Source organism: Myripristis murdjan, chromosome 5 (genome assembly GCF_902150065.1).
Source record: "Myripristis murdjan chromosome 5, fMyrMur1.1, whole genome shotgun sequence".
Taxonomy (NCBI): Eukaryota; Metazoa; Chordata; class Actinopteri; order Holocentriformes; family Holocentridae; genus Myripristis; species Myripristis murdjan.
Genome location: NC_043984.1, coordinates 16,153,003 through 16,174,525, shown reverse-complemented (window position 1 = coordinate 16,174,525; position 21,523 = coordinate 16,153,003). Strand labels below are relative to the sequence as shown.

At 40.4% G+C, this 21,523-nt stretch overlaps 1 protein-coding gene across 1 annotated transcript in view; it reads left to right on the top strand.

Moving 5' to 3' along the window:
• LOC115359551 (guanine nucleotide-binding protein G(i) subunit alpha-2) overlaps window positions 1–21,372 on the top strand; it is a 54,789-nt gene extending 33,417 nt beyond the window's left edge. Inside the window, exons 2-9 of the mRNA XM_030052093.1 lie at window positions 4,134–4,176; window positions 6,701–6,842; window positions 13,040–13,200; window positions 15,562–15,690; window positions 18,135–18,264; window positions 18,735–18,888; window positions 19,046–19,238; window positions 20,117–21,372. Of these exons, the coding sequence (XP_029907953.1) occupies window positions 4,134–4,176; window positions 6,701–6,842; window positions 13,040–13,200; window positions 15,562–15,690; window positions 18,135–18,264; window positions 18,735–18,888; window positions 19,046–19,236 (950 nt within the window). The 3' untranslated portion in view covers window positions 19,237–19,238; window positions 20,117–21,372. The remainder of the gene's footprint in view (window positions 1–4,133; window positions 4,177–6,700; window positions 6,843–13,039; window positions 13,201–15,561; window positions 15,691–18,134; window positions 18,265–18,734; window positions 18,889–19,045; window positions 19,239–20,116) is intronic.
• The last annotated feature ends 151 nt before the right edge of the window (window positions 21,373–21,523 follow it).

Genomic DNA, 21,523 nt, shown 5'->3' with positions numbered 1-21,523 from the left:
AATGTTTTGAAAATGATCTCAGTTCCGTTAAACCATCAAATCTACACTTTGCAGCAGTTAAAGAACAAGACATGCCCACTGAATCATACCCCTTTGTACAGTTAAACATTTTATGGTTATTTCATGGTTTATCATTGCATTTTTCAGACCTTGTGAATGTGAGTAATAAAATGTTTCTGAAATTAAATCTTTTTTGCACGCAAACCTTAGCGAAAAGAGGGTAACTTAAAAAAGAAAGCCACCCCATCCATCTCTATTAGTGCCTAAAGACAGTGATGCTGCCAAGCTCATGATGTAGTGCTGTTAACTGTTTGCTGACATATCATCTTGTTCCCCAGAATCAGTATGCAACACATTTCATTGAAACAAATCGTTTTTGCCCTTCAGAGTGACTCACGTGTAGATGGGTGAGGGGGAGTGGGGTGACAGATGATTGGCCTTGAGTACTGCAGGATTATCTGTGCATGCTGTGTGTGTGTGTGTGTGTGTGTGTGTGTGTGTGTGTGTGTGTGTGTGTGTGTGTGTGTGTGTTTGCACAGATCAGGGCATCTCATCAGTCCATGAAAGGAGACTTTGTGTCAGCGGCAGTGGGTGCCTGCGATTGTGGCCAACTTGTCATCGATGTGAGTGGGCCTGCGAGAATATTGGGTTTGTGTTCAGAGAGATGGCGTTCTTGATGTCGCCTGGGCACTTGTGATCCTAAATCTACAGATCATTTTTTCGTCTTTGTTGTGTGTTCTCTCTCTCACTCTCTCGCTCGCCGAACACCAACGGGGCTCAGAGAGTGTCTATGAATAGTCGGTGTTGAACAAGCTGAAGGGGGGTTGGGGGTGGATGGCAGGGCTTTGCCTTCTCTTCTAATTGCCAGAAAGTGATTCTGGGTCTGTGTCAGAGGCTGTTGTAATGGCCTAAATGACACTAAACAGAAAGAGCCTGTCCCCTCTGCCAGAGCAGCACACAGAGCCGTCTTTGTAAGGCAGCTGATCAATGCTCATCACTGCTCCATCTCTCTGCCAGCAGGGGCACAAAGACACACATCTGTGGGGCAAGAATATATCATACTGTACATTTAATCCATAATACAAACCCTGAATGTGTTCAGTTGTAGTCTTTGATGTGCTCTGCTGGATAGACATTCAGCTTTGATGCACTCATGTAAATATTTGAAATGCACTTGCTCATAGAATGTCGATGAAGTCCTTTATGGATCTAGTTGTGTTTTCTGCTCATAAAACTGTGTTAATAACCTGCTCGGTGGTAATTGATCAATACTGTGCGCACCATAATGAGGACAGCCCCTTGCTTCCAGATGATTAAGCTTTGTTTTGACTGTCAACCGTTTGTGGACCTAAATGAATGATTGGATAGCTGTTTTGTAGGGTCCTACTGGGATCAATTAAGGTCGTGCCTCATTTATGAATAATTAGGTAAGCAAGACTGTTTATCTATCAATCTGTCTATCAATCATTTTTTGTGTCCATTTAAATAAGGTGATTTTTTTTCTTCTTAATTTGTATTCATGGCTGACGGCGCATATGCATTTCACAGATGCATTTCACAGATCAATTGTTATCAGTGTAGGTGTGAAACAGCATATTTAATGTTTTCATAATATGATACGTGCTGGCCATCAGCTGTCTTACACCTACACACACACATACACAAACATGCACGAGGCACACATACACACGGAAGAGACACAGAGGGAGAGATTAGACCATTTATTTTGGTCATGGTTCAGTCAGATCTGCAGATTTGACAAATAGAATCATGTTTATACGGCCCTGCTCGCTCCCTCTGGTCACAGCGATAAGCTGACCTGATGTAGTCCAAACGCAGTTCAAAAGTCAGCCCCTATAGCAGCACAACAACACTGCCCACTTCCCAAAACCAAATTAAACTCCGAAAGAGAGAGAGAGAGAGAGAGAGAGAGAGAAGAGAAAGAGAGAAAAGAGAGGGAGAGAGAAGAGAAAGAGAGAAAAAAGAGAGAGAGAGAATGTGCTCTTTTTTCCACTGGCAGCTGCAAGTGTTCATCTCCCTCTGGGCTTGAAATATTAATGGATGAATTTTAGACAGGAAGGTGACCTTCATGCATTTTGTGTCCACAGAGGAACTTATATGTCAGATGCCCTTACTGCCCTGTTATTTGTTGAAAGTACATTTGAACACAAAGCCCTGCAAATTTGATGCGTAATTTATACTCTTCATTAATGTTTATTTCACTGAAGGCAACCTTTGATGTCCTAGATGGAAGTAGACAACGATGGAGTAGGAGAGAGATAACAGACTTTGATAAAATATTCTGTTCCTAGACAGAGGACAGAGATTGCATAGGAGAAGCCGCACGGTTACGTAACACTAAATTAATCTCAGCACGATTAGCTGTGAGGAAGAAAAACAACACAAAACAGAACAAAACAAAACAAAACAAAGCTTTTGGTTCAAGCATCGTACCAGACAGATGTTGGAAGTAAAATAGGACAAAGGGGGAAAAGAGAACCTGGTTAGATTAGCAAAATGAATCCCACCTTCTTGTGCTCAGAGTGTGTTTGTGCCTCTGTTTGGGTGTGCTCTGTCTTGTCTGAATGACATGAATGATGTCTGGTGTGACAGCACGCCCCCACCCCCCGCCCCCTCACACACACCACACTCCTTCCACAAAACCAAACACTGTTTTTACACGCTTCCACCGGCTCCACTTTCATCCCTCTCTGAAAAGTGTTTGGGATCCGTGTGTGAGTATGATGAGTGGTGACAGGACGAGCGGGGCGGTGCTGCTGTTCCCACTCACTCCGTCAGACCCCTGCTGGACTAATTCTGGGTGGCAGGGCCGGGTCAGGCGGCGTGCAGGAACATTTGAGTGGCGGCACGGCCCTGACAGCACGAGCACACCAAAAAAGATCTGGTCTCATTCGCTTCAACACAACAGCCTCGCAAATCTGTTGTGACTTTAGTGTGAGAAGTGAATAATGCTGCATTCATCATTCAAAATAGGTGTTTGATTTTTATTAGAAAGAAACAATTTTCCAAATGCTGGAGGGCATTAGGGATGTTTATGATTAATTGATGGCTGAATAATCGCCATTAAGAATTTGATTGATTAATTTTAATGAGAGTTGATTTAATTAGTGGTTGATTTATTATGTAGTTGTAGGCTATTTCCTGTACTCTTTTTATTTTTTCATTTATTTTCAGTAATACAGGGTTACAATATCTCTGTTGCGGTGAATCAGTCAAGGCTAAATTACAGTGGACAAGCCCAAGAAGAAATGAGAAATCGTTTGCACACATATAATTTTAAATGTCCATCCAAATCTAACTTCTATTCAATGAAATAATAGTGAAATTAAAATAGTCCCCATTTTTCTTGGGACCCCCTGGAACCATCTTAAGGACTGTTGGGGGTTGAGAGCCACTGAGCTTGAGGATGAGCCCTGGCAATTTGGGTGACTCTGTGACCTTTGCTCTAGCGCCACCAGCAGGCCCAGTGGTAAATCCGTGTTAGAAATAACACGCCTGCTGAGTAGATTTATTGACTGAATTGACTGATTTGAATTGGTTGTTCATGCTGCTTTCTAACTGATTGATGACATTTCCAAAAAATTGCAACCCTAGTGGGCATCATAACTAACATGCTGAAATATGCAACGTTTATGTTTAGTGTTTTTTCTGCCAGGGTAAATAGATGATCCCTAATCCACAGAACTAAGACCTACCCTCAGTTTTCATTTATATACCCTTGCACAGTGAATCTTTTTCTTAATTATGTATGCATCTAATCAGGATGGGGAGATATGCTACTGGTAAAAGAGTGTGTTACTAAATGACCATGAAACTCAGTGCTTCTCTCTGCCCCCCAGACACTTCTCCTATTAGAGTGAAAAATAAACTTTAGAATGAAGAGGGGACTTCTTCATGCACCCCTGTACATCCTGTCCTCAAAAATGGAAACAAAAATAAACCAGAGGACAAAATGTGATGCTATTGTCAGCTCTTCACTGGGTCACTCATGTTATTAGAGGAGAAACCACTGGAGACTAAGTTCAACTTTATTCCGCTCACTACACATGCACACAAAGACACACGATGATAGCAATCTTCTTATTAATCTTTTTTTTTTTTTTTTTCAACAGGTGCTGGCGAGTCGGGGAAGAGCACCATTGTAAAGCAGATGAAGTAAGTCACAGAATCAGTCCTCATTTTAGTTCATTCCTTTCTGTTGCCTGTACCCTTCTTTTTTAGCTGTGGCTTAAAATAAGCCCCTTTTCCACTGCATGGTATCGGCTCTACTCACCTCAGCTCTACCTACTTTGTTTGGTTTTCCATTAGGCAAATGTTTGGGATAGTATCTGGTATCGGATACTGTTTTTGGAACCACTTCTGTTGAGGTTCCAAGTGAGCTGAGCAGATGCTAAAATGTGACGTGAAATGCTGCAGACCATTGATTGGACAGAGAGAATTAAACTGTGAGGCCCTGCCTGGCACTGCTTGTAACCAAGAAATACAAAAAATTGAGACTCGCAAAACTTGTGTCACTGTTGATAATCTGTCCATGTTTTTGCAGCCAATTTCTTAGTTACACTACACTGGTCTTGTTGAATTTTTTTTTTTTTTTTCAAAATAAAACACTCATATGGGACTCTGGTAGAGAAGGGAGGAAAAAATGATCAACACAGCCAGACTGATCTGACTTCACCGTGTGGAGGTACTACCTGCGAGTAAAGCGAGTGGAACCGATGTGATGTATAGTAGAGTCTATACTATGTAATGGAAAAGTGTTATTAATGTATCTACTGTGGCCTAAAGTGGTTGAACAATGAGCGAGCCTTTGTGTCAGATCTTAGCCAATATGCACAAAATACAAGCTCAGTATTCTAAAAACATCATTTCACCCCAAAATACAAAAAAGAAATCGTTTCCCACTTGCCACTTTTGTTTTTTCGGATAACTGTCCCTGTAATGGTTTGGATTCTTAGTAGAAATTTTCTTACGCAAAAGTTATTTAGGTCTGTCTGTTTCACCAAATAAACTGTGGAAGAATAACCTAACTGTCAAGTGTCCCTTTGTTTTGCTGCTTTATCCATTTAAGGCTGAAGGGAAATATTGTTTCAGGTGTGGAATATGTGTTCATTTTCCGTCCTGCTGTGATTTGGCTAGCCGGCTAAGCAGGGAAGCTACAAACAAAACCATATCCCACCATGCCTGGTCCTGGCTGGGTTTCACAAAGCCACTGGACACACAGTAATGGATGCTATGTTCCCAATCAAGTTTTCCCATACGTGGCTGATCTTATCTTCCATGTATGGCTCAGACAAACAGGCACTGACTATGAAGCATGTCAAATGAGATGTTGTAGCTTGCATTAACCATGTTGTGATTAGATAAGATATTTCTGTCTTCCTTTTCCTGGTGTGGGGTTTCTAAAGGGGAGCGTGGCCTCACTTGCTTGTTATTGTCTTTGGCGGCTTATAGCACAACAACAGTGGTCAGAGTTTACAAATAGAGAGGATGATGTAACGCCTGTGCACCAATGAATGTGCAAACACACACACACACACACACACACACACATACACACACACACACACACACACTCACACCCAGTACCCTAAATGGCTTAATTATTCACATTCCTCTGGGCAAGCCAGGCATCGAATCCATTTTTTATGAGCTTAGAGCAGGAACAGTCTGTCGCTTTTTAAAGACAGGTTATTAACACAGGCATATAGAAAAAAATCAATGCCTGCAAGACAGAAACGCTCAAAACATTGGCCCTTTATGTATAAGACGCAACTTTACAGATGCATGTATCCTGTGTAAACTTGAAATAGTAACATGAAGCTGGAGGGAAAAAAAAAAAAAAAAACATTAACTGCTTTCTTTTAAACCAAATCAGGAAACTGCAGATTCGCTGCCGTTCATTGTTCATTAAATGCTGTTCATTATCTTATCATTTGCATCAGCACACTGTTAAAAGCAGCTGGACGTTTGGCTTTAAAATTCATGTGGGGTCATCTTGGTTTGCTCCCTCTGCACTGCCCTCTGCATCCTGATGAAGTCTGGATGCGACCATTTCAAGATAGTACACACACACACACACACACACACACACACACACACACACACTGCACACGTGTAGTTTTCTTCTCAGTGCTTGTCAGTCTCAGGAATAGTCACAGTATATGAGGGAAACTCAGGGGTTTTAGGTTCCCCTGTATGGCACGCACGCTACTGTATGGAGACCAACATGCTGAGATGATAAACTAGACTTACACAACCTGCTGTACAGACAAAGCAGCTGTTACACACACACACACACACACACACACATTGCAGTATCTTTTGAATTTGAAAAGTTGTAGCCTTTTCAACAGCCAGCATGAACTTCACTCCTGCAGGATTTCTGTTCCTTAATTATACCACTTCTGTTATTCCTGTTGATGTATCCACTCATTTAACGCTGTTTAATTTGCCATAATTCCCTATTCAAATTAATGTTTGGTTTATTGAAGTATATCACTGAGGCAGCCTAATTTTTTATTACTCTGTCACTGCTGTTAGCTTAGAGCTGCACTTTGATCGAATACTTTAATAAGCAGGTAGCAGCAGAAATTTGTCACCCTGGTAATTGCTATTTTAATAACCCTTAAAATTGACCTTTATTTAAGAGATGTTGAATTTTTTTTCTTCCTTTTCTCAGGATCATTCACGAAGATGGCTACTCAGAAGACGAGTGTAAGCAGTACCGAGCTGTGGTTTATAGTAATACCATCCAATCCATTATGGCCATCGTTAAAGCTATGGCCAATCTCAAGATAGACTACAGCAACTCTGGCAGAGCGGTAAGACACACTCATACACACACCATTATAACTCTGAACCTCACCCAAAAAGTAGAAGCATTTTCAGATCTGTTCGAAATATCCTCAGGATAATTCCAGGGTCATCTGATGCTCAAAGCTAAAAACAATCTAAATGCTTAGTGACTTTGATACATTTGAAAGGCGGAAATGCAGGGTGTTACAAGTATTCAAGCGAAAACGAGCTTGGATGCATTCTTGTTAGCTGTGAGTGTCTTGGCAAATGAAAATGTGTCACTGGAAAACAAAATGAAACAGCCAATAATAGCTCACTGCTGCAAATTAACAATGAATTTTACTGCAGTTCCCTTGTGCTATACTGTGATGTGTGTACATTTTTATAAATCGCACCTCCACCCACTCCCAAGTATGGATTGCAGAGAGACTGTGCAGTAACAATAGAATGGATGAGTAACAGCACTGCCAAAGTGCTGTTACTTACCTGCACCGAGGATGAGAAGCATATTGCAGCAGATGTTTCATTTTGAGGGAAAAACTGTCCTACTTCTCATTCTAGTCATCTCAGTTTCTCTGCTGAACATTACCCATGACTGCATGCAACCATCAAGTAAGAGAATAAAGATAACTGCTCTCATTTTATCACAATATCATCCAAATGAAATGGCAGAGGTATGCCATTTAAAGAGACTATCCAATCTGTGAAAATGAATAGCTCCATGAAAGTGATTGCTGTACAGAAAGAGAGGGATAAGCCTGCACTTACACATTGGTGATAGAACCAAAGTCACTCTCTCACTGATAGTTTATTCTCAGGCAGGATAAACTATCAGCCCAAACAAATCCCAAATGTATTTTGTAATACTTTGCTTACACAAAACGTTAAAAGAGGGAGCATACTTTGTGAGTGACTGCAAATTGTATGCAAGCAAACAAACCACAAACCTAGCGCACACACACACACACGCACACTCACTCACTCACTCACACACACACTCACAAAGCTTCACTGTGGAAAGCATTGAGATTGATAGATCTACTCAGTGATCACTGAGAGCAGCGCTGAGGAAGAGTGGTATTAAACTCCTCATGAAATGAACTCCCTTCACTTTTGCTTCCTGGAAAACAATAGTGACTTCATGCTGTGCCACAAAGCATGAATCAACAATTACAACTAATAACACGTACACATATATTTGGACAGTCCCTAACCCTCCACCCAGCTCATCAAGTAAAAGTGCACGTCTCTCTCAAAGTGATTTCTCACTGGTTTACACTTTCTGTAGATCCCTCCATGTGTTATGCCCTGTCCCAACATCCACAGGAAATACAACAAAATCAAGGAAGTCAAATGTCACCTCATGGGGTCTTTAAGTGTGTGTATGAGAACGGAGAGAATAAATTGACATACTGGGCGAGCGTACACAGTATGCTGGCCAGTTCAGCCTCTGATTGGCTAACTCTAACCTTAACCAGCAAAGGCAATGATTACTAACCAATCAGAGGCAGAGTAGGGTGACTATGCAGGCGCAGTATGCCAGTTTAGTCTATCCCATGTGTGTGTGAGAGAGAGAAATTCAAGCAGATCGAAATCTTTGTTATCAGCATCTGAGACTGCAGATGCATCAGTTTTCAATTGGCTGCTGTGACTGTGGACAGATCACGCTCCCCCTCTGGCCACAACAACACAAGGCCTGTTTTATCAACAGCATCTCACTGCTGCACACATACATGATTGAGTCACTAAGACCTGAATCCCACAGAGCCTTTATTTCTTTGTCTCCACTAGTCTATGTCCTAAGGTGGGTGGACTCCCCATAATCCTATTTTTACCTAATGCACTTATCCTCACTTATTAGATAGATAGATAGATAGATAGATAGATAGATAGATAGATAGATACTTTATTCATCCCGAAGGAAATTCGCAAATGGGCAAAGATCATCTCAAGACTGTAATGTGGTTTTTGATCATTGCCTTCATGCCATCTTTCTACTAGTCATTGTTAGTCAATGGCAACTGTAAGCTGTGCTGGGTTTTAAAAATGTGGTATCTAGTGATTTCCAGCACACACACCTGTCCACAACAGCTCTTTGCTTCTGATGGTGTAAACTCCGTAGCAGCATAATGCTCCTCCAATCTGTCTGTGTAGCCTGCAGGGAAATAATCACTTACCTCACTCCCTCCATCTCTGATTGAGTCTCAGTTGCAATGCAGTTGTAGAAACAGAAGCAGACAAGGCTGTAAATGTATTAACAAGAAGAAGGGCCAGCAGCAATAACAAAGCGGCATGGAGGAAAAGGACAGGCCAGCTGTGGGCTGTATTTGGATTGTATTTACGTGAAACTGCTGGCAAGACACATTTTAACAGCGCATTTACTCTGCCCGATGCTTTCTGCATCTGCAGCGTCAGCAACACTGCAAATTAATTCCTCGTTCTGTCAGCGCTTTGATCCAACACCTGCAAAGGAAGCCCATACAGGTGGCTCATTTTTTTGTAATCAGTTTTATGTCCTCTGTAATTTCAGCTCTTCCTTTTTGCCAAGAGACTGAAGTTTATCATACCTTAAAGGAACAGTCCACCTAAAAGAGAAAATAGGAGATATTTCCCACTTACCCCAGTGCACACACACACACACACACACACACACACACACACACACACACACACACACACACACACCAGTGTATCCATCCACATAGTTTCTATGTAATTTGGTGATGTTTCCAGTCTGCTGCAATCTTACCTGTCTTCTGTCAGGTACAATTTGTCAGCGTAGGTGAGGAAAAAAGTTTAATATATGTAATATAATCATATTTATAAATAAATAAATATTATATATTATATTTATGGAATGAAAGTCTGAATATACGGAATGAAACTTGAATATATGGAATGAACGTTTGAATATATTGAATGAACTGTCAGCTGATGGATCAAATGCAAACAGAAATGAACAGAAACAGTAACAGAAATATTTCAGGTGGATTTATCCACCCTGTTGGAATAATTCAATAATCTGAGCCTGAACATGATCAGGTAGAGCTGTAACTAATGTGAAATGCGTCTTCAGTGATTGATGTCGCATTAAAATGAGGCTGGAGTGAGTGAGGATGTCCCCTTTTGTTAAATACCTGCTGCCCATTAGATGCCATTTTATTTTTATTTTTTGTGTGGAAGAAGGACCAGCAAAGTAGGAATTTCACTGCACGGTGTAACTGCCTTTTTTACTGCGCACGTGACAATAAAACTCTCTCTCTCTCTCTCTCTCTCTCTCTCTCTCTCTCTCTCTCTCTCTCTCTCTCTCTCTCACAAGCAGCTTCTTCACCAATAGGTCCAATCTGCTGCACAATGTGAACATTTATTGGCCTCTGAAGAAGCTGTCAGAGAGCACTAAGAGTTTGAAGTCATTCACATGGAAGAGTGTGTCTCTGTACTTGTCAGGGCGATTCTAGTGTGCAGCCTGAGTGTGTCTACTGTAACCAGGGCTGTAATAGGGGGATTGAGGACTGTGCTGTGGTAGTTAGGGCAGCATGGGTAGCCACAGTCTCCTCTCTCTCTGCAGATCAGAACAGATCTCTCAAGCGGCTGTGTACATGATGAAACTCTCACAGCCTCCCACACTTGGCAATTAGTGCACCGGCCTGCCCATTTTTCCACACAGAATGAGCACGGACACGGAGCATCCCATTAGTTGCATGCATGTACACTTGCACAAACACGCACGGACGTACAAGCTCACACAAACACACTGTTATGCACCCTGTTTGCCATATTGACTGCTGATTTTAGCGCGGAGGTGAAAGCAAGAGAGAAAACAAGCGGAATCCATCTCAATCGAAGCCTCTACTTCAGTATTAATTAAAATTAATTGCAACCCAACAGCTGAACTCCCATCAGTTGGAGTGTAAATCTACCGGCCAAACGTGCACCAAAACTGCTTCTAAAGAAACTACCATTGGAATATACCAAATTACAAAACAAGGAAAAGACTGATGTTTGTTTCACAAAAAAAAAAAAAAAAAAAAAAATAGATTACTTTCTGATAGACTGATTCTCCTCAAGCACAGGGCCACAGACCACCAACTGGCAATAGAAAATATATAGTAGATATACAAAGACATGGCTACCCATGGAGGAGCATATGTGCTTGTTGCCTGACAGGAGAGAGACAGAGCTGCACTTCCTCCTCAGATGAGAGAAACACAAAGTAACACAGTAAGAGAGTCTTTCCATGCTACAATTATGAAATTAATCCCAGAATTTCTTTGTGTTTATGATAGACATCTGTAGGGGCAATGGAAAGCAGCTTTTCTTGCAGCCGCAGAATGAGAAGAGAGACAGAGTGACTTCATCTTAGTATCCTTTACAATGATTGCTACTTTTATTTGACTCAATTATTAGAAAACTGTAAGGTAATTTTGTTTTTAATGAAATGTTTGAATAAGCAAAATGAACAATGAAAATAAGCAAAGAGATTACTAGAAATGCAAAATAAAAAGAGAGAAACAATCAATTAATAATAAAAATCTTTTTTAAAATGAGCTAGAGAATAACTTTTTTCATACCAGAGTAGGAGGACATGGACACACCAATGCCCGATATATATAAAAAAAAAGGCAGATGCCAGCCCAATATTTTGGTAAATTGATAAATACATTAAATAAATCGGTCTTACCCTTGTTAACACACTGACATATATACACTGATACCAAGAGAAGAACAGGGATCAATCATTCCTTTTTTGTCAGGATTTTGTCATATTACTCATTCCAAAAGACTACTTATTGGAACAGTCATGCCAATAAAAATGTAGTCACCTGAGAAAAGAAAGCAACAGGGCAGTCTTCAACACCTCTGACCACTACCATAATTTATCACAACCATCACGTGCTGTTTATCATTTCTTGTTGAATAAGCAGACACTGACCAATTAAATCTCACATATCTTGCATTTGCACAACCCACATTGGCTGGCCTTGGCTTACAGATTACAGTGGTATCATAACATTATATTACTGCTATCTTAAGCTTTCCATCCTTGGCAAGAGTTCACAGCCTCGACCACTATGACCAGCTGTTATTGATTTAGCTTCATGTATCCAAACAGTCAGAGCCACATGGCTAATAAGATATGTGACTGCCTGTGGATCACTCTTGGGAGCGGTGTCTATTTACTGTGATATCCGTTCAGTTTCATATATCTCACAGCACATCCTTGGCTGATGCTGTCAGCTCTGCTGTACATGACATACATCAGCAGCGTTCAAACTTATTCATGTTTTGGACACCAGAGTTGAATTTCAGGAAGTTACGGTGTCCCATTTGTAGTGATTTTGCACTTTGGACCCTGATATGAAAATATATTTTGGTTTGTGTTTAAGATATGCAAAATCAACGAAATTCGATTAAAATGAGGACCCATTTGACTCAACTAACAAAAACAATGGAATAAGCACGTAATTTGATGGTTAATGCAACATGGTTTCACAATTATGTGCCTATTCCACTTCGTTCCACTTTTGTTGTCAGGTGAGTTGTCACTTAAGTCAACCCTTAGCAATTTTGCATAGTGCACCTTTAAGTATTAAGCCTTGTCTGTTTAGATGTCATATCTGAGCACTGACTTTGAGATTCAAACTGGGATGACTAAAACATTAAAATAATCACTCATACACTTTGTTTCTATTGTAACAGTTTCTAGTGAATAAAATTATAGTGAAAGTAAACTATTCCTCATTGTGGCTAGCACCTACTGAGGGCCCGGAATTGATCCCTGGGGGACCCCAGACCCCACTTTCAATTTTCAAGGAAATGTTGGCTTTGCATATTTCACTTTGGTAGAATGCTTTTTACTTTTTGAGTGCTCATATCTCTATAGATGTCAATAACAGTTCAGCCACCAAAATTACATACTACTACTATTACTATTACTATTACTACTACTACTAATAATAATAATAACAATAATAATAATAACAATACTACTACTACTACTACTACTACTACTAATAATAATAATAATAATGATACAACTACTATAATTGCAATAATAATACCAGCAACAACAACAACAACAACAACTTCACAGTGACCCAGGTTAATGTCATTTAATGTTATGTCTAGGGGCATGGTTTTGGCAAAAAAAAAAAAAAGAAAAAAAGAAAAAGAAGAAGCTATTTTTAAGGTCTGTTTTGTGCTTTCCTTCCCGCCCCTGCAGGATGACGCCCGCCAGCTCTTTGCCCTCTCTGCAGCTGCTGAAGAGCAGGGCATTCTGCCTGACGACCTGGCCAATGTGATTCGGCGATTGTGGGCTGACAGCGGCATACAGAGTTGCTTTGCACGGTCGCGAGAGTACCAGCTCAATGACTCAGCAGCATAGTGAGTATTAATATGTGTGTAGATTCTGTATTGCAGTGCTACAATGGGATGAAATGCACTACAGTGTTTGTTTGTTTTTTTTTCTTGCATACCTCTGCTCATAAAAAAGTAATGCCCTCATGCAGGATTGATGAAATCCATGCAATATCACATACGCTGTAGAGATGTGCAGGCTTCTGACTGTCAATAACAAGGCTTTCCCTCCTCCTCCACTTGTACCTGCACATGAATCAATATGCAGTTTGCTCCTGCATACGCCCCACTCTCACCACTATAAATGTAAATGTAGCCAAGTGAGAAACCACTTTGCCACTTGTGTAATCTTCTCTTGTTCTCATCCTGCACATCAATTTGCCATTCAAATTAGAAAATAAGACAGCAAACCCTTACAGCTTTGCAGTTCGCACACTTTCTTGTAGATATAAAACAAATAAAACATATTTAAAAAAGAACTTAAAACCGCGTTGAGAAAGTCTATAAACTGAGATCACTAATGACAGTTGTGTATTTGTTTACTTTTGGTTGGTGATTGTGCTGATTAGTTTCTCGCTGGTGTTATACATGCTTTAATCAGAGCTGTTTAATAACCCTGACAAGATTGCCATTAGGCAGGTTGTACTCACATATTGTGCTGTGATTGATCTAGTGGTGAAGCCCTTTCAGCTGCATGCCTCTCTCATGTGCTGCTGCTGTGGAAAACCTGTCCCAGACTTCTCATGGGAACTATGAAGTTTGCTCTGGAGAGATAGTCCAATGACCTCCACTGAGTGATTATTTTGTCCGTCTCATGGGTTTGATACTCCGATATTGTAACCCACTAAGCAGAGTATAGAATAATCTCTGTCTTGAGGGATAAAAAAACATGAGCCTCAAAAATAGATTTCCCTCAAGGACAATGCATGCATACTTCTAAATAAACCATGAGAATTGATATTTGTGGTAATAAAACCCCAGGGGTGACTCCTGAATGAACTATTGCTAAGCACAGATTGCATGTATTGCATCATACTGTATATTTACGGTTACTTTGTGAACCTATCATACCATTTCTGTTGTAAATGTCAAAATCTGACCTGTGTATTTGAAAGAGTGTATTTGAAACAATGAAAATCATCTCTGTTAAGAATGTGATGTTTTCAGTAAACATTTTTTGTCCTTCTGGCTCTACCTCTTAACACTTCACTATATCTGACAGTTTTGTCATTAATTATTATCACTGGAGTGATATTACATGCATGAATGGCTTGATCTCTATAATTGAAATGCTGTACACTTCTCCGTCTCTGTGCTGTGTTCGTGAAGCGTAGGCTGGCTGGGCCACTAAAGATCCCAGCTGGCCTTGGATGATGATGTAATGCTTGTGTAAGTGGAGCAGGCTGTATTAAGCATGGAGGAGACACCTCCACTCTCCCCTACTGACCAACAGCCTGTCTCAAGTGAACAAGGAAATGCAGAGAGGGACAGAGAAATTGGCGAAGGAGATGAATTGTGAAGAGACAGTAAAAGAGTGAAAGGGAGGAAAGGTGAAAGAAAAGCTGTCATATCGATAGGAGACAAGGTTAGCACCTACTGTGAACACTTCCATCATTAACACAACCCTCATGCCTGTGTTTCGTGCACTCTACCTTCTTGTTCTTCCATAGATCAGAGCAGTCTGCTTTCAACGTTGCTTTTAGAAGGACCACACAACCTACAGCATCCTATCTTACTTTTCGGGATTCAAATCACGTTGAAAGCTTGATCTCACTTTAAGCCCTGTTGACTGCCCCGGGATTTTGTACCAAAATAGATCACAGTAGGAAGCTTAAATTATCCATTTGTTTTCCCTATTCCAATATCATACAGAAAATGTACTGAAGCGGAGCAAAGTGGTAAAGAAAATGCATGTTGCCATTGAAACGTTCCCACTGAAGATAGTGCATAGTATAAATGGGTCCAAGGACGATGCTTCACTGGTCGAACTAACATAACCATTTATGGTCAAGATAGTGGCACAGTATTATGTTCCAGTCAAAACGGCTGCAAGGGGTTTTAGCATAACTTAATTATTAAAAGACCTTACTCTGTACAGTCTTTGTGTCTGATGAAAAGGCACCAAGTGGAGATTAGCTGTCTATTACTCAGTGCAGAACTCAAAGAAGTAGTAGATGACTCACCCCCTGCGGTACATCAGACATCAGACATGAAGATACTTTACAAAACTGCAACTGTTAAGTGCTTTCATAAACCAGGCCAGTGAAAAGGACACTCACTCTGTTGCATGTTGCTATACTGTATGCATCAGTGAATCGATGACGTGTGTATGTGGGTGTCTACAACTTACGTTTGTCTTTTCTTTTTCTTTTTTTTTCCCTCTTGCAGCTACCTGAACGATCTGGAAAGAATAGCCAAAGCAGACTACATCCCCACCCAACAAGATGTGCTGCGAACTCGAGTCAAGACCACTGGCATCGTGGAGACTCACTTCACTTTTAAGGAACTGCACTTCAAGTAAGAGCGACATGTAGTATTAACCATTAACCAGATTTTTTTTTTTTTTTTTTAATAGATCCAGGTATCATTTTTGGAAAATCCATGACCTGTAAAGGCCACCCTCTGTCACTCTTTCACCGCATTTGCCTCCAGTGTGAGAGATAATGGCATTCCTGAGTCATTCACGTACATTAAGGGAAGGTCAATGTGTATACACTAAGTGTGTTTGTCCATTCAGTAATATGATAATGGTAATGTGACCCTGACTGTTCACTGACCTATGATGCCTGGAGGAATGCAACACTTTCCCGTTAGGTTTATTTCTTTGTCGACAAACAGCACAACACACACACAAGGCACATGAAACATCATCTGTCTTGGTGTTTTTACTACGATACAGAATATCATGTAACTGTCCCTGTGATATTTTGGGAAAGCATCTGTGTTGCAAAGCTGGGATGTTGGAGGAGGAGGCAGAGCGCAGCTGTGTCACTGGGATTATCAAGTGTACACCTCCAGTCACAGATGTTTCTCCTCCATGAGGCTCAGCAGCGACTTCTGGTGTCCCACAACCACCTTTGTCCTCGACACCTGTTCACAGCACCTATAACAACACTCTACACTACCCTGTACCTGCACTTAGGCTTATACCTAGTTCACAGCTTTACCATTCGCTGTGAAGTAGGAAAGTTTGCACATCATTGCTGGTTAGATGCTTGGTTTTGGAAGTAAAATTCAATGAGATAGTACACTGGACTATACTGGGCATATGGCACAATCCCACCATAACTCAAAGTCAGTTTTATTTCAAGAGTGGAGTCACTCCTGGACTACCCTGAGTGATCTAAGGATAAATCTGGACTCATTAAATGTTTCAGTGATTTTTGAAAAAGCAGTGTTTTTAAGACTTGAAGACCTATTTGTAGTCCATTTTCATGAAATACATATACCTTTTAGTGGACACTGTGTACTCACCCAGACATTTTAAGTTATGCTAAGTGGGTTGGAGAGCAGGTTTCTGGTATGTCTGGAATAGTACGATAAGAAAAATTACCATTTGAAACAGATTAGAAGACAGTTTATTTTAAGAGTGTGTTACAATGTATAGTCCAGGAGTCAATGGCAAGCAACACATCTCTAGAAATAGTTTCTAGGTCACTTTCAAAACATTTGCCATTTACCTCTACAGCTGGTATACACACTTTCCCGCTCTACTTGCGAAAGAGTCAGCTGTCCCTCCTGACCTGAAATGACACACTCAGCAGTTCAGAAACCAAATTATTTCCGCAGACCATCAGATGGATTATGGCACTTGTACCAAGAGCCGAAAATGTTTCATGGCTGCTCACTTCCACAGTCTTAGCTTTGCCATCATATTTGATAATATATACCTGCTTTGATAGGATAGGTTTTTGTGTTTTGTAAGCTCATACACCTTTGGAATAGGTGTACGTGTGAGATACTCTACTTTTATTCATGTTAGTACACTGTCCAACACCTGTTTAAGACTGACACATGTGTTTTCACCCTGGCAGGTTTATTTTTTTACTGCCGTCTACAATTGACTCTAACATGAACTCTGAACTCCAAGTGTTGATACCTTGATAACAGCACTTAGGACTATTTGCTTTGGCATTCACTATGATAATATGCCTTACACTGTAGGTCTGGTGTTAACTTGCAAAAACAGTGTATAAATTGCGCAAAATTTTGGTGAGAGGATCTGTTCCATATAGATCTGTGTAAGTTAGGGTCTGATGTGACCTGTTTCCAGATCAGCTCTCTGATATTTACCTTGTGTCACAGCCTCAGTATTTGGCCTGAATAATACATGGAGACAATCAATAAGAGAAAAGATGTGTCTCATCTTCAAGATTTCAATTTGACTAGTCAAGATGGTACCTCTTTAATATCTTCTGACCTGGTGGACAACAACCAAAACACACATTGTGGGTCAGCTGAAACCTCACATCAGTCCTCTGTATCATCAAAGTGTGTCAGTTTTCATGGTGTGCTGTTTACTCCCTCAAACTTTATCATCTCACCTGGCAGTAGGGTTTCACTCACCTGTAACAGCCTTTATCATTGTCCTCAGATTCCCCATTAGCAGGCGCTTTGCTCTGAACACAGAGACTGGCACTAACCCGCCTGCCTGAGCCCCGCATTGACCCTGCAGTCTTTTATCAGATCTTGGTGTCTCTAATGGATAACTCCCCACCTCCTCACCGCTTTTGTTCTCAAAGTAACCTCATGAAAAGTTAATGTACATCTACAGGATGGAATGTCACTTTCAGTTTCTACTCTCTCTCTCCCTCTCTCCTTCTTCACCATCTTTCTTCCTCAGTGCTTTTGTTCTTTGTTCTTTATCAACTTCTCTTTTCTGCTCTTTGATTGTGACACACACACACACACACACACACACACACACACTCACAGTCTCTCTCCTTCCCTCTCCTCTGCAGAATGTTTGATGTGGGTGGCCAGCGTTCAGAGAGAAAGAAGTGGATCCACTGCTTTGAAGGAGTCACAGCCATTATCTTTTGTGTTGCACTGAGTGCATATGACCTGGTGCTGGCTGAGGATGAAGAGATGGTAAGGAACAACCACCATCTTGTGCGCCACTGTCAGCAAGCTTCTGTGTGGAAAATGTGCTTCCTAACACATTTTAAATACAGGGTGGTCTCAATGATAAATTGTTAAAAGGCATCAAACATTGCACATCCTCTCTTGTTATGGCTTAATTGTAGAGGGTTCCAGTTGGTAAAATTGGATCACTAGATCTGAATGGTCCATTTACACTTGAATCAGTGGAGTAGGTACTTGAAACGAAATGTACTGAAAGCTTATTTTTCAGGTGGTTTGAACCATTTGAACGCACTTTCTTGAACTGTTATGAATTTAGAAGAAGGACTCAGGAGAGTCTTCAAAGATGCTGTAATGAGCCTCCTCTGCACTAATTACCCCCTCATGATTCACATATTAAACAACATTGTCCCCTGGTGGCAGTTCTTGTGCATTGTTCTCCTTCAGCTCTAAGCCAAAGCCAAATTTGCCTCTTTTAGAACCGGATGCATGAGAGCATGAAGCTGTTTGACTCTATCTGCAACAACAAATGGTTCACCGAAACCTCCATCATCCTGTTCCTCAACAAGAAGGATCTGTTTGAGGAGAAGATCACTCGCAGCCCACTCTCCATCTGCTTCCCGGAGTACTCAGGTAGACAGAGGATCAACATGAGGTTCTGTACCCAAGAGTAGAATAACCACAGTATCATATGTTGATGTAGCTGCAGTTGGATAACATGAGGAAAACTCACCAATCCTCACATTTTGAGCATATCACTTTCTCATCCTCCTTAACCTTTACCCCTCAGGAGCTAACAAGTATGACGAGGCAGCCAGTTACATTCAGACCAAGTTTGAGGACCTGAACAAGAAGAAGGACACCAAGGAGATCTACACCCACTTTACCTGTGCCACTGACACCAAGAACGTGCAGTTTGTCTTTGACGCTGTCACTGACGTCATCATCAAGAACAACCTGAAAGACTGTGGTCTTTTCTAAAGGTAGGCTAGAGAGATATCGGGATATTGGTGGAAATGTTATATAAAGCCTAACCAGAAAATTTAATTGAACTGTTTGTATGTTATTTAAATCCTAGAATATGATGAGTGGATTGGCACCTCAGTCATCTCTGTGAGGCAGGCAGATAGCTCAATCCAGTCAGTGTGCATGCAATGCTGTAGCATTCCTATGCAATTTGGATTCATTGGTTAATTAATTTCAGTGGCACACATCTACATCAGCCAAGGTTGTTTAGGAAAACACACTGAACATAGCTTATTTTGTTTACACTGGAAACAAGCAAAACTAAGCCAGAAAGCTAAACTTTTTGCACTAGTTAATTTACATCAGACTTAAGCACCATTAGTATGTGCATTAGACAAAGGCGATGATGACTTTGGCCCCAGTCCTCTTGAGCAATCAAGGCCAAAAAGTCAGTCTTTTAAAGCCGCACTAAATGCAAATTCCCATTAAAGTGGGGAGCCTTTAGACTCAACTTGGAATGAAAACATGGAATAAGACCATAATTTGATGGTTGCATCTATGTGGTTCTCATCATTGGTTTGACTCACTGATGGATTATATGCTTAGTCCACAGTTTCTGGGCAGTTGAGTCTAAAGGGTCCTCACTTCAGTTGACTCAATTTTGCACCTTTTGACAATCAGTCTTGTGGTCGTTAAGTATATTGTTAAACTTCACCACCTAATAAGTGATTTTTCTAGAATCAGTTTGAGTGTGATAAAATAGGAAACATGAAGCCATACCCTGTTACACTGGAACAGCCTAATCTATTAGACTGTATTCTATACATTCAGTATTATTATACTGGTCTCTGGTGCTCTGTTTGTTATCTAAGACCCTTCTTTCTCTCTTACACAGGACAATGCCCAGTGCACATAGACTGCATGAGAGACTGCAACAGCCATGTGATGATTACTGCTTTTCATAATGAAAACCATAACGGACTGAATTCCTAGCGGGGAAGCCTGGCAGAATTTCAACAATCAGTGACTCCCAGCCATCATGTTTTCCATCTAATGTGTTCTTTTTATGTATTTTTGTTACTGCTCTAGATCAGCGGTTCTCAAATTTCTCCATACAGAGTGCCTCTGTGTGGTTAGGTGTTTGGGCAAGCACCCCCCAAATTGGAAAAGAACCCCTAAATAATCTGAGACACTCATTTGAGAACTGCTGTTTTTAAATTAAATTTTGAGAATGACACTGGCCAACTGGCTAGAAGGGAGAATTAATTGTTGGAAGAGTCATACTTAGCATAAAAATAACCCATTCTCTCATCATGCAAAATGGAAGATAAAAGTACAGAAAAGCTAAACTGTTGTCCATACATGATATGCCCTCGGGGTTTTCCTGTGTCACAGTTTGAGAACCACTGCTCTAGATGGTAGATATTTAATTTGACAGGTCTCATTTTTGTATTTAGATGTCACAAGTTTGATTTAATATCCCCCCACTACATTTTAATTTTCGTCTTCCTTTGGTTTTGAGTTTTAATCAGAGGTTAGAATAAAAAAATAACTTTTTATATATATATAAAAATACATTAACTTTATGTTAACTAATGTTGGCATTTTATGAAACTTTTGATTGCACAGAGCTTATTTTTAGAAGAAAACAAACAAGCATGGAGAATGAAAAAGGATTAAGGGAAATTGTTTTTTGTACAATGTTTACACAACCACTATCCACAGCTGTACTATACTGCATTGTTCTGCATGACTGTTCATAGATTAGCCTGTATTCCTCACCAACTGAATAACATTCCTTAAGAAACGTTCAAGAAACAAAACAAAGAAAAAAAAATATGGTATGTGTCACTTTTAAGGTATCTGCAAGATTTTTAAGTGATTATGTCTGTTCCTAACATGAATTGTTCTGTTTGTTTCATTCCAAGTCTTTTTACGTATGTTTGTGCCTTGATATCTGTTTACACTGGTTTCTGTAGAGACATGCTATCTCCATAGTGTGAATTAGGGCTATTTCTACTTCAATTCAGTTCACATGACACTCGACTTAAGACACATCACATCACTAAGACAGATAGATGATAGTCAGTCATGAATATTAGGATGCATACAAGTCACTTGTTCAATGTAAATAAAGTTTTGGTCACTTGATCTTTTATTCTGCAGTGTGGTGTGTCCAAATGTAGTTGGAACAATACACTCTCCATGCTCACTCGCCCTCTAAATAAAATAAAAATAATTAAAATTTTAAAACGTATATTTTATGAATCATTTGAGAAGGATGAATCCATTAGGCAGACAA